This window comes from Microplitis mediator, chromosome 6 (assembly GCF_029852145.1).
Source record: "Microplitis mediator isolate UGA2020A chromosome 6, iyMicMedi2.1, whole genome shotgun sequence".
NCBI lineage: Eukaryota > Metazoa > Arthropoda > Insecta > Hymenoptera > Braconidae > Microplitis > Microplitis mediator.
Window position 1 is genome coordinate 14,646,591 of NC_079974.1, and position 15,025 is coordinate 14,661,615.

The 15,025-nt window shown below is 25.7% G+C and overlaps 1 protein-coding gene across 1 annotated transcript; it reads right to left on the minus strand.

Moving 5' to 3' along the window:
• Window positions 1-6,800: 6,800 nt before the first annotated feature.
• LOC130670541 (uncharacterized) lies at window positions 6,801-10,263 on the minus strand. The gene is made up of 9 exons (XM_057473958.1): window positions 10,199-10,263; window positions 9,695-9,901; window positions 9,298-9,631; window positions 9,031-9,222; window positions 8,719-8,944; window positions 8,412-8,534; window positions 8,047-8,325; window positions 7,679-7,735; window positions 6,801-7,588 (listed from the first exon to the last, which is right to left on the minus strand). The coding sequence occupies exons 1-9, from the start codon at window positions 10,261-10,263 to the stop codon at window positions 7,197-7,199; spliced, it is 1,875 nt and encodes a 624-aa protein (XP_057329941.1). The 3' UTR covers window positions 6,801-7,196.
• Between the last annotated feature and the right edge of the window lie 4,762 nt (window positions 10,264-15,025).

Sequence of the window (15,025 nt, forward strand, 5' to 3'; positions counted from 1 at the left end):
CTATGTAAAAAAAAAATTTCTTCAAATTTTTTAAATCTGAGATCTCATCGGAAATTGAATTCTCTACAAAAAAAGGTATACTGTGTCATACGCTTAAAGTTATAAAAAAAGTTATGGGGGTTGAAACTATTGGGGAAAAAATCGAATTTTTAAAATGAAAAATTAATTTTTGTTCTTTCTTCGTTAATTAACAGGATTTTTTTTTTTATTACTTTGCAATTAAAGTTCTTATAGAAAATTTAATCATCTATAGAAGCGGTCCTTACAGTCGTTTTAACAGAGCTCATAGAAAGAAAGTTACAAAGCTCTAAAGTTGAGAAAAATTGAATTATTGAGAAAAAAATTTTATAGTCTAATGTTATTTTGAAGGATGATAAACTTAAAGAACCCAAGTACAATGAAACTTAATTTATAATTTCAATCACAATTGAATTTTGTAAAAAAAAAAAACTTTTAAATTATTTAATTTTTTTCAACTTTAAAGCTCTGTAACTTTCTTTCCATGAGCTCTATTAAAACAATTCTAAGGACCATTTTTTGTAGGTAATTATATTCTCTATAAAAATGTTAATTACAATGTAATAAAATAAATAAATCAATGTCGAGCTCTTGAAATCGATTAGAACACTATTTCTTTAAGAGCTTGGAATTAAAATAAAAATAACTAGGAAAAAATGAGGAATTTGAAAAAACTTTACTGATAATAATTTGTAGAAAATAAAATTGTCAACATAAAAGACTCTATAACATTTTGTGATAAGTCTGATAGTTTCGCCGGAAAAGTAAAAAGATTTCGAGCTTTACTTCGAGCTTTAATAACTTTTGAACAAATAAATTTATCAAAAAATGATAAGAAACCTTTTTTGTAGAGCGTTCAATTTCCTACAAAAATATGTATTAGTCAATTCGATCTATTGATTTCTTAACGAGTTAAAAATACTCAAAGTTAAAAAAAAAAATTTCTCCTGTTATTTAAATGGGAAATGGAATTTTTCAATGTGCTAGGTCTATAATCGATATAGAATTTTTTTTTCTTGTGCGAAATTTTTTTTTTTGTGTTAAACTATAATTTTTTCCACATCCATTAAAAAAAAAAAATGTTGCTCCGAAATGACGCACCCTAATATATATATATATATTAGGTGCGTTATGTTATGTGTGTGTGTGTGTGTGTGTGTGTGTGTGTGTATACCTTTTTTGTCGCATTCGGGCACTGATTTTTTGATAAGGTTGACGATTTTTAGTTGATCTTTTTGTTTTGTTTTCACAATTTTCTTGTGAATCATTACAAAAATTAACGTTATCCGTTATTACCATTTTGCCACAATAATGACGTTAATTATAAGAAAAACTGATTAAAAGGAATGAATAATTTTACACATATAAGTTCGATAATATATTTCTTTAAATAAATATTAATAGTATGTACTTATTTATCAGTATAATATATGTTTAAATATTTGAAAATAATAGATTAATTAACTGAGATTATATATAATGAGGTTGTATCAATTATTTTAAAACAGTTGGCAGATGAAAATAATCGGATGAAGTTAGCACTTTTGCAAAAAAAAAATAACATCTGAATCCACTTCTTTCTTCTTCGTTTCATAAGTATAAAAAAAGCGGGACAAAGCGTGAACTGAGATTATTATGACTATAAATTGTTTCTGATTTTTTTGAAGTACCATCAAAACCCTATCAGGATGTCCTTTATAAGACAAATCTAATTAGCTATCTGAATAGGACCTGAATAGTCCGGTGATTTATTTTTTTGAATAATAGTTTGGTACGCAGGCGCAACATGATGCGCGCGCAAAATTTTAAGTAAAAAAATTTGATGGACAAATGTTATGGAAAAGGCAGTCGCTCCAAAATTCGTATGGTTTTCAGTCGATATTCCCATTGAATTATGATAGATACGCCAAAAATAGATTGAGAGAATCTGGTAGTAACTTGTATTACCTTCGTAATTGTTTATTATAAAGTTGTCCATCAACGCAATAGTTTCGCCGAAATTTTAAGTTAAGAGACTTCATGATCATATTTGATAGAACAGTTAGTGGTACTCAAAAATAAAATCGGTCTATCGGTTGACCCTGCGGGCCAGCCCCAAAGCTTCCCGCTGTTTTCAGTTATTACAACAATCAAATTTTTGTTATCACCAACATTTTTATTAGAATATATTCGAACAAATCGGTTGATAAATAAATCATTAATCGCCTGGGGTTTTAATGACTTTTGTTGGAAGGGCTTTCGCGAACTGTATCTTTACAGCCTGGGTTTTCGTGGACTGCTATTTCACGGACTAGTCTTCAAGAGCCCTACTAGTTGTAATTACATATATGTCTATATTTTCCAGTAGATAATTAATATATATATATATATATATATATTAATTATCTACTGGAGAATTTAGACATATATGTAATTACAACTAGTAGGGCTTTTGAAGACTAGTCCGTGAAATAGCAGTCCACACACATATATATATATATATATATATATATATATATATATATATATATATATATATATATATGTATATATATATATATATATATATATATATATATATATATATATATATATATATATGTATATTTATTCATTTATTTATATTTTATCTATCGACCAATGAATAAGATGGGAGTAATGAGAGTGATAAGTTCACTATAGAAAATTTATGCTGTCTCTTATATAAACATTTTTAATTATAAAAAATTTATACTTTTCAATCGAGTATAAATTTTTAGAATTTAGTAATATTTTACAGTTAGATCATGCTCGAAAATATATCTAGGTGAATGTAAAATTGAGAAAAAAAAATAATAACAATAAAATAACGTTATTTATTGATAAATGTAACCTTGGATAAGATCAATAACCGCATTTATGTGATTAAAAATTTTTTACGTTATTAAAAATTATTAAAAAAAAAAAAGAATTTTTTTTTATTATCAAATTTAAATTTTACCGCCTTTATAAATCACATCATGGTACCCCGAAATTGATACGGTACTGTCATTAATTAACAAAATGTAAAATTTATTTATAAAATTACTAATTGACTATTGAACGACATGACAATGTAAAACTATCATTAAAATTGTAATTTTTGTAGAAATCGAGTTTAGTATCTCGCTTTCTATGGATTTATCGGATAAATATAAAATAAATCAAAAAACAATTGTCCATGTTTAACCTGTAATTGTGAAATTCTTTGATAATTAATTTTTGTAAATAGTTAGTGATTAAAAATCATCCAAAAAATATTCATGAACTATTTCTGTTATAATTTAATTCAATAATTTATTTTTTTACTCATCAATTAATTATTTAATAATTTTGAAAAAAAAATTTAAATTTTGTAGTATCGATTTTCGACTCCAGGGAGCGCTTCCGTCAAAAAAATTGGTAGGGGAAATCCTAAGAGAATCCCCTTAATATAATAATTTTAACGAGACTTTTCTTTACTTTGTAAATTCAATACTGTACGAATCGTGAAATTCATTTTTGAAATATATTGTATATATAAATTAATAAAAAATAAAAAGTACAGTGTTTTGTGTTGATATTCTCATATGTTTCTATCAATTATCTTTAATAGTCTTATATGTATATACAAAAACGTATAGTATAAACATTAAATGAAATTGATAGAAACATATGAGAATATCAACACAAAACACTGTATTTTTTATTTTATCGAAGAAAAATCGAAGAAAAAAAAAATTGAAACTTGTTTTTTGTGTTCTAAATTTTTTTTTTTACATTTTTTGGAAATTTTTCATTTTTCTTGTCATTTCCTTGCATTTGCTGAGTTACTAACACAAAAATTTGAGAAAAGTCGAAAAAAAAAATTTTTTTCATTTTGATTATGATTACACAATTAAAGGAACAAAACTTGCTCCTTTAATTGTTTAGCTAAACTTTGATCGATGATTCCCAGAAAACGGTTCGATAGATCAATTTAAAAATTTACAGGAGTCTTGGGGGTACATTAAGCTAAAAAAGTCCCTGGCAACATTATTTTTTTTATCGATATTTACAGAGTAGCGGTTGATTTACTAAAAAACCAAAAAAAGTCATTTTTTTGTACTTTCTTCTAGTGGATGTTAAAAATAAAAAAAATTTTTTTTTTTTAAAAATGATGACAGGGTCTTTTAGGGAATTCATTAAAGTTTTCACCGCCGCCCTTATAATTTCATAAGGGAGTTAGTTATTCATTTAAATGAATATAGTAAAAACTTAACCTCAAACGTAACATTTTATTGTTTCAAATGGTAAAAATCTTCATATGAGATATGTATAATTTCTTATACATTATAGTATATTTCATAACGTAACATTAATAAAAATTCAGTCCCAAGCGTTAAATTTTATTGTTTGAAATGGTAAGAATCAATCCTATACTATTTAAATCTTTACTACGTAGAACTTTAATAATTAATGTTTAGTTGTAAACTTTTTTAATTCTTACCAGTTATTTTTTAATAATATGTTTGACATAAAATAAAATATATTATTATAAATTTAACAAATGCGATTAGTAAAAAGTAAGTTGTCTATTGGGTTGATAAATAATTAACGTACGAATGATATTTTTGTTTTTTTTATTTTTTATTTAAATAACAATAAAAACTATTACATGTTTAGTTAAATACAAGTAAAAACAATGTTCTTAATCGAAAAACATTACATTATAATAAAACTTATACACTACAAACAATTTATGAAATGAAATAAGTAAAATAACGTGAGCTAAATTAAATGAGATTCTCAACAACCTTTCTTACCAATAATTAACAATATAATATTTTCCATTACATTGTTTAACCTTATACGAAATGCCATCAATTTCATCCAGTGCGTGGCAATTAATAATTCCAATACCAGGGTCTACAAAATATGCTTGAATTTTTTGCTACAAAAAAAATACATAAATGCTGTAAACAACTTAGTATGCAACGAAACTATATAGAGACAAAAGGGATGATGAAAATAAAGTGATCAGTGTTTAAATTTATGCAGCTAAATTGGCGGGCTTAGTGATATAACATTATTTAGACACAGTAAATGTTCAATTAAATTAAAGTATTGTTATATTAATTATTATATTAATGGAATTCAAAACTTACCTGTATCGCTGATCCTTTGTGATATCCGAATCTTTTTATAAATATAACCATAAATAACTTGAATCAAGACGTCTTGTCTCTCGCCGTTATTGCAAACTAATGGCTGACCCTGACGTCCTCCCGTGGAAAATAGATAGAAATGTAATTTATATGAAAAAAATTTATTAAACTAGTAAATAATTAGAAATAAAAAGATAAAAATGAATTTTAGGTTAAATCAATTGTTTTCAAGCCCTTCTCAATAAATAAAGCGGTTAGTTAGAAAAAAAAAGAAGGATTGGAAATTCGTACGAATGTAAATTTGTTCGAAAAAAAAACTATAGTAAAGGTATGTTACCCAGTGAAAAGTTACTAGACGGTGTTGTCGATAATGTAGCTTTCCCAAAAAATAAGTGAGTAAAACAGTGAACTGCTTATAAAACAGAATTTTATTTTTAAATTCTAATATAATATATTTCAATATTTATATCTTTAAAATTATTTTAATTGTCGTATAGTTAGTTTTTATTATTATTTTACAATTTATTATTATTGTGATTTTATTTTGTTGTTAATAATCGTTTTTATAATAATAAAAAACTTATAACTCAATATGTATTTTTCATCAAACTTTATTAACTTATACATTTTATTGCAAAACGCAAATATATATATATTAATGTTATTATTATTATTATTATTATTTACGGAAAAATTTTTTTTTAAAAGCTTACATGAGGTGCACAATCCAAACATTTGTTGTACTCATTAACAAATATTAATTAAATTGAAAACAGATATTAATAGATAAGAATTAAAATATTATTTATCTAGAACAAATATAAAGTTCTCATCATCATCTTCATTTATTGTTACGTATAAACTGTCATTTATTGCAACTAAAAAAAAAATATATTTTTAAAGGTAACATAAATATGATAAATATCTGACAGGCATACATTCAAATTTTATATTTAGGGGTGTGCGAATAATTCGAACTTACGAATTATTCGTTCCGAATCGAATATTAATATTCGATTCGAAATCCGAATCGAATAATTCGAATTTCCGAATTATTCGAAAGTTCCCGAACAATTCGAAAAAATTCGAATAATTCGAAAGTTCACGAATAATTCGAAAATTTTCGAATAATTCGCGAATAGTTCGAACAATTCGCGAATTATCGAAATATCACTGGATTTTCTATTGTTTCTAATTTGAATCCCATTACATCGTGTATCAAAATATTCTACTTACGAATAATAGTATACTTTTTGATTAAAAATCAATTATCCGGAGAAAACAATTGCTCAATTTCAATTTATGTTCATCTCTGTTAGTAACATAAAAAATCTAGATACTATTATTGGCAAGAGATCTTTTCAATTCATTTTGGTTTTTATAATTATTAATTTCCGTTTGAAAAAAAATAAATAAGAAAAAGGTTACACATGAAATATTTTAAAATTCTCGAAATTAATTTCTACGAGTTTTTTTATAGAGAATTTTAAAATATTTCATGTATAATCTTTTTCTTATTTATTTTTTTTTCAAACGGAAATCGATAATTATAAAAACCAAAATGAATTGAAAAGATCTCTTGCCAATAATAGTATCTAGATTTTTTATGTTACTAACAGAGATGAACATACATTGAAATTGAGCAATTGTTTTCTCCGGATAATTGATTTTTAATCAAAAAGTATACTATTCGTAACTAGAGTATTTGATACACGATGTAATGGAATTCAAATTGGAAACAATAGAAAATCCAGTGATATTTCGATAATTCGCGAATTGTTCGAACTATTCGCAAATTATTCGAAAATTTTCGAATTATTCGTAAACTTTCGAATTATTCGAATTTTTTCGAATTATTCGGGAACTTTCGAATAATTCGAAAATTCGAATTATTCGATTCGGATTTCGAATCGAATATTAATATTCGATTCGATTCGATTCGAACGATATTCGCACACCCCTATTTATACTGTTATTTAAAATGATTACTTTCACTTAATTATTAACTTATACGTCGTATAATAGTAAAACTTATTCATAATGTAATATTATTAATTAAGGAAAATATGCTCGTCGAAATTCTGTATCTTGATCGCAAGTCGGACAATTGTTATTTCCCCGAGCAGTCCGTTCATTGGAACACATTTGACAGACGCAAATATGTAAACACGGGATACAAATAATATTAATAGTATTAATATTACATATCTCGCATATCATAAATGGGAATTCATCGCCATTGGGATTTTCTCGGAATTCCCCTTCATGAAACGTTGCTCGCTGATTGCAAAAAGGGCACTGCAGTCTTCGATGTTCAGCATTTGCTGCATCTTGTGCGGATTGAGAACACACAGAGCACATCTGAACATGTAAGCAGGGTACACAAACAATTCCAATTGGATGTTCATTACAGAGTTGACAAATCATCGGGCGATAATTGTTTTGACCTAAGAAAAGGTAGATAGGTATATATGGCCATGCACAAAAAAATAAAAAGTTATTGAGACTTAAATTTGACTATTAAAGGAGAAACTCACCAGGTTCGTCGGCTACGACTTCTAAATTTTCATTTCCAACACCAACTTCTTGATTTTCTGGAAGTAAAGAATCAAATTCTTTAATATTAAAAAAAATTAATTATTAAAATTTATACTATTAAACTTTAAATATTTTTTTAAACACATCATCCCAAACAACATAAAATAAGTTAATTTTTTTTTGTTTACAAATGATGAAAAATATGAATTTAAAATGTATCATACCGCTTGGGATATACTGTTTTATAAATAATATGGGATTTTAAGCATATTTAGTGCAATGCCTATATTTATTTATTTATACCATCTCTTTATTAGAGTTTTAATATATAACAGCAATTGTTAGTTGATAATTATTTATATATTACCATTATTTTGTACTTCGTTGATAACTAATTGCTCATCAATTAATAATTCAGAGTTATGTATTAAATCGTTAAAGTAGTTTTGTTGTAGGTGTATCATTCTTTCTAAAAATTCATTAGCAGTTATTTCTTGACGTGTCAACAATTTCCATAATCGTACTAATAATAATTTTTCAATGCATAAATGATGAGCTCGAGGGAATCGAGTAATGACTGCTACAGGATTTTCTTGTAATTTTCTTAGATCACTTTTGGCTGCATTGATATACAGAATGTATTTTTCTAAAAAAGCAAATTTTAATTATTAGAATTATAAAATTACTCGTGAATAATTTTTAATTATTCATTTAAAATAATTTCATACTAACTCAAAAACTCCCAAATTGTTGGATTTGCACCTAAACGATTCTGAAAATCTCGAGTTAATAAAATTCCCACGTTAGTGAGTCCCATCGGAGTATTAAATAAGCTTGTTAAATCCATAACATTTTCTTGAATCCACACACAAAAAACAGATATCTTGAGTCAAGAAAATATTTTTGAAGACAAACGTTTTCGGGAACCAAGTCAAGATTTTCTTGAGCCAAGAGAATTCGTCTTGGTTGGAGAAGATTTCTACTTTATCTGAGAAAATTTAGGTCTCCAAAAAAATTTTCTTGAATCAAGAATATTTACCTTCAGTCGAGAATTTTTTTTTTTGCGTGCACACATTGTTGATGTAATTGATGAGTCGATTGAGTTCATCACGTACCACGGGATGTAAATGATTAACTAACTCAAGAAAAGCATTGTCTATTTCGTCTGCAGGTAGAAGTATGATGTTCATGACTTGTTGAATAAATTCGCGATTCGAAATGTTCCCAATGTTAATATCCAAATTTTGAGCATTTTGATGAATAATCTAATAAATAAAAAAGAATTAAAATTTAAAGTCTGTTATTAAGAGTATACTTATTCATTTTTTATTAATTTCAAATATTGACTTACACGACAAAAGCTGTCGTATGTTGCAATTACTTGTGCATTTGGAAAAGCATTTTGAGCACAAAGTCTTAAATCGAAGTCTGCATAAATCACCGCTAAATCACCAGTTATAAATACCCGACGGATTTCGTTAAAAACGTCTGTAGAAGTAATTTGGTTTCTTTCGGACCACAGAATAGTTATTATTGGAAATATCTGTAAAACATAAGATTTATGAGTATAAAATTGTTTGGTTATAATTTAATTAATAAAAATTTATAAAAAACTTACATTGTTGTTGTACTGAGCAGCAACGTACGTCAATAGACGTGTGTTATTTATCACTGGAATCACGGTCGTTGTCGTACTGATAAAAATTGTGTCGAATTCAAAAGAAGTGATAAATCTAGGATCACCTAAAATAATGGCGTCGTTATTGACAATTACAACTTCAATCATACTGTCATCAGCATAACGTCTCAGAAGACGAAAGTTTGGGTCATATAGTGTATGTCTTAATTGATCATACGTGTTAATAATTGCAGGAACAAATCTACTACGCGCAATATTCATATGACGCCCAACAATTCCGAAAGGAACAGCAGTGCTTATATTTACAGGGTATCTAAAATGTCATAAAAATAAATTTTTATAAAGTTAATTTTGTCAATTTTCGTAAAAAACTTACAAAGTTGCGATTTCACTGTATATTTGATTTAATGGTATAAAAGAACGTCTTGCGGCTTCTACTAGTTGTGATTTGAATCTTTCTTGAACTTCACATACTGCATTGACTGCGTGTCGATGTGGACGAGTTAATATGACTGGATTGTTACCTTCCTTAATTCCACGGGCTGGGCATCGTTTTGATAATCTTAAAGTGCAATGAATATATCTGAAAAAGATGAATCATTTTTATTATTTTACGTAAACTATGAAATTAAAAAAAATAGATATAAATTATTTTAATTACACTGAGAGTACTTCGTTTTTTTTTAATTTTAATTATTATTATATAATCATACAATTACGAAAGTATGTTCAAATATAAGAATTATATTTAAAGATTTTTGAAAACTACAAAATTATAGATTATCGAATATTTAGTTGCTTACGTTTTTACTTTCACAATTTTTTTTTTTATATAAGCTAAATGAAGAATAAAACATGTGAGAATTTTATTGAAAATTACCTTCGATCATTAATAGTGTGCTCGATGAAATAGGAAAATCCGCCTTCACGGATAAGATTTGCCATTTTTTTAATTTTATAATGTTAATTAAAAGTTATTTAATTTACGTCGTCACAACGCTGTGAAAAACACTCTAAACGAGAATGATACTGGGAACATACGCAAATATCCATGAAAAACAAAAGTAAATCGGCATTTCTTACGTTGTGTAGTAGTATAACTTATTTGAAATTTTTAACGAATTTAGTACAATCCTAACAAAAAGTTTTTCATCTTTCAATATTAATTTTAAAATGTGAATAAATATTGAGTAGCTTAATACAACAATTTTTTTTTTTTTTTTCAAATGTGAAACTGTGTCTTACATTTATAAAAAATTAAATCTATTTAATAAATTTATAATTAAAGTATAAAATATTTACATATACACTAATTACGTTATTATATTTGTCGGTAATACAGTACCCTACTTTGTTTTCTTGTTTACTCGCGAAAGTTTTATTCATTATTGACTGTCCCGCAATTTGAAGCAACCCGAATAGAGAGAAGAGATTCCGTATTATATACGTTTAATATTTATTATCTATATATTAATAATTGCAAACAGTTTATTTATTTATATTTATGATCTTAAATTACCGTAAAAATGTTTCAATTCGGTCCAAAGAAACATAAAACGGATGAACCAATATTTTTTGATGGATTCTGCTACCCTGATTAAACAAAAGTATTTGAAAGGATTAAAAAAATTTCTATCCTTATGAATGCTATCGAATCCTGAAAATATGATTCAGAAGGATTTAACATGATTCAAATTTTTTAATTCTGTTAAATACTATTTAATCCTGAAAACATGATTTAACAGGATTTGAAATGATTTAAACTGTTGAATACTTTTAAATACTTTTTAATCCTAAAAAGATAACGAAATAAAAATATTATTTCAGGATTAAAAAGTATTCAATAGTATTAGAAATTTTAAATGCTAGTTGAATCCTTTTATATCCTAAAAAGATAACGAAATAAAAATATTATTTCAGGATTAAAAAGTATTTAATAGCATTAGAAATTTTGAATGCTAGTTGAATCCTTTTATATCCTAAAAAGATAACGAAATAAAAATATTATTTCAGGATTAAAAAGTATTTAATAGCATTAGAAATTTTGAATGCTAGTTGAATCCTTTTATATCCTAAAAAGATAACGAAATAAAAATATTATTTCAGGATTAAAAAGTATTCAATAGCATTAGAAATTTTGAATGCTAGTTGAATCCTTTTATATCCTAAAAAGATAACGAAATAAAAATATTATTTCAGGATTAAAAAGTATTTAATAGCATTAGAAATTTTGAATGCTAGTTGAATCCTTTTATATCCTAAAAAGATAACGAAATAAAATTATTATTTCAGGATTAAAAAGTATTCAATAGTATTAGAAATTTTAAATGCTAGTTGAATCCTTTTATATCCTAAAAAGATAACGAAATAAAAATATTATTTCAGGATTAAAAAGTATTCAATAGCATTAGAAATTTTAAATGCTAGTTGAATCCTTTTATATCCTAAAAAGATAACGAAATAAAAATATTATTTCAGAATTAAAAAGTATTTAATAGCATTAGAAATTTTGAATGCTAGTTGAATCCTTTTATATCCTAAAAAGATAACGAAATAAAAATATTATTTCAGGATTAAAAAGTATTTAATAGCATTAGAAATTTTGAATGCTAGTTGAATCCTTTTATATCCTAAAAAGATAACGAAATAAAAATATTATTTCAGGATTAAAAAGTATTTAATAGCATTAGAAATTTTGAATGCTAGTTGAATCCTTTTATATCCTAAAAAGATAACGAAATAAAAATATTATTTCAGGATTAAAAAGTATTTAATAGCATTAGAAATTTTGAATGCTAGTTGAATCCTTTTATATCCTAAAAAGATAACGAAATAAAATTATTATTTCAGGATTAAAAAGTATTTAATAGCATTAGAAATTTTGAATGCTAGTTGAATCCTTTTATATCCTAAAAAAATAACGAAATAAAATTATTATTTCAGGATTAAAAAGTATTCGGTAGCATTAGAAATTTTAAATGCTAGTTAAATCCTTTCAAATCCTTCTACTTCTTTCGATTATTTTAGTATTAAAAAGTATTTAATATGATTAATCGTGAATTTTAAAAAAGGATTTACAGTATTTAGAAGGATTTGAAAGTATTAAAATTTTAATCCTTTTTAATCCTGTCAAATACATTTTTTTAATCAGGGTACTCACGTTCAAAAAAATCAGATGATAACAATACAATGTAAGTTTAATTTACTTTATTTAATTAACCAAAATTAATATTTTATTATTAACATTATCATTTATTTTGTTAAATATATCATAATAATTTTAATTAATGAATTTTTTTTTTAATATTATATTAAATTATCTCATTTATAGATATGTTGAATGTCATGATAGGATAAGCAAAAAATGTCCAGCTCGAGGAATATTAAATACTGAAGGGTCAAGAGTTCTGTTAACAACAAATCATAAACATGCAAGAAATTTCGATGATCATGTTATTTATACGTTTAAACGTGATCTTTATAGAGCAGTAACTTCAAGCTACCGTGATCTACGTTTAATATATGACGAAATAACTATCAGGTATGAATGAAAAAAATTTCTTTGACTTATGTACATTATATCTATTAAAAGCTATCGATAGTATTGAAATTTTTTAAATCAAATTTTGTAATTATATCATCTTTTCATAGGCACGCTGATGCAGCAACACTAGTACCCTATATTAGTATTGTAAAAACTATGCAAACGTGGCGTAAAAATAATCGTCCACCAGTTCCTAAGACGCTTCAAGAGTATGTTGAGCGATTGAATTCTGATTACTGGAGGAAGTTTTTTATTCCTCCTAATAGTAATTTAACTGTTATTAATGTTAGAGGAACTGATGGATCAGTAGCAACTGTATTTATTGATGCGAATTTGCTACAAAATTTTCAAAGTGTTCACCTATATGCTGATGCAACTTACAAAATATGTCCACAAGAGCCTAAAAATAAAATATATCAATTTTTCACTATAATGGCGACATTCGATGATACTGTAAGTTTCACTATTAATCGAATAATATACCCGAGTCAAAATTAAAAAACTAGATTCAGCCTCCAAATTCTACTCGAGGGTAAGGAGGCTGAAATTAGTTTTTTAGATAAGCCCAAGCTGTACAACGAAACCTTAATTTCAGCCTAAACTTGGTATTTTTGTCCGCTTTTACCAAGTTTAGGCTGAAATTAGTGTTACAGAACCCTAAAATGACCCTCCAAAGCCTACAATTTGAATCAGGTGCGGGGAAAGAAGGGAAAGGAGAAGGAATGGAAATCAAAATGGCTGCCGGGAGCGGGAAAAATTAAAAATTTTAAAATTCTTTTTTTATTTATTAATTATAATTTTCAGAAATTTGAACAAAATATAACTAAAATTATCAAATTACTTTAGAAAGAGAAGACGCAAAAATTGAGCCATTTCTGTATTTTTTTTTTTTTTTTTTTTTTTTGATGATGCATCAGATTTTCGATCATATTAATTTCTAACCGAGTAGAAATTTTTAATTTAGGGAAAAAACGCTATAAATATCAACCGAACGCACACGATTCAGTGGGATTCGAACCCGGGACCTAACGAACGAAAGACCGACGCTTTAACGACTAGGCTACGCTACCGACAGTGACTGCTAAGTTTACTTGTGCTATATGAGATTGTAAGAATAACTCACTTTTGAAACAGCAAAATATAATTGAAAATCTATTATTAGTAATAACAAAAAAATTTCTTATTTTTTTTTCGTGTGCTATATAATCCTGCGTGTAAGTAATTGTGATATGTGTAATTTTGGTTATATAGTTATGTATAAAATTATTTAAAAAATATATAGGCTCTATATATGGCCATGTACCCCCATGAAAAAAATTTATAGAAAAAACATATTTTTCATATTCAAAAATGTATTAAAAATATATCTTAGAATATATAAAAAATACATGTATAAAAATATATTTGTAAATATAACAAAAATATAGGTATGGTGAGATAAAAAAATATATTCGTAATATATTTTAAATTTATAAAAAATATAATTATCAAAATATCAAAAAATTATATAAAAATATGTTTTTCTGTTAATCAACAACATAGAAAAAGAAATATAAAAAGTTTATGTAAAAAACATATTTTTTATATGTTTTTCCTTACATTGTTGATCAACAATTGTAGATTGACGAAATTCTATGTTCCATGAAATCGTAAAATTAACCTACTTATACTCTTAGTAGGCTGAAGTACCGAAAAATAGGGTTTTAAAGCGATCTTAGGTTTTGGAGGTTGAAAATATTATTCTAAAACACGAATTTCGGCCTCCATACCCTATTTTGAGTATAGTGAGGGTCAAAATAGTATTTCACATTCAGCGGTAGGTACAACATCAAAAGAAATGAGGTTTTTGAGGCTCGAATTAGTGTTTTAATTTTGACTCGGGTACTCTTAATGGTCATATTACTGGGAAATTTGGCAATATCAGAGAGAAGCCCGAAAATTTCTTAAAATCGGAAAAGTTTTTATTTTATTAAAAAAATATATTTCTCGTGTAATTTTTACATGAAATTTACAATTAAACGAAACTTTTCAGAATTTACAAAATTAATGATACTTACATTAAGTATAAAAAATAAAAAAATTTCATAATAAATATTCAAAATAAATTTTTGTTGCTGATTACATTAAACATTATTGATATTTTTCAAATTTAATAATTGAAAA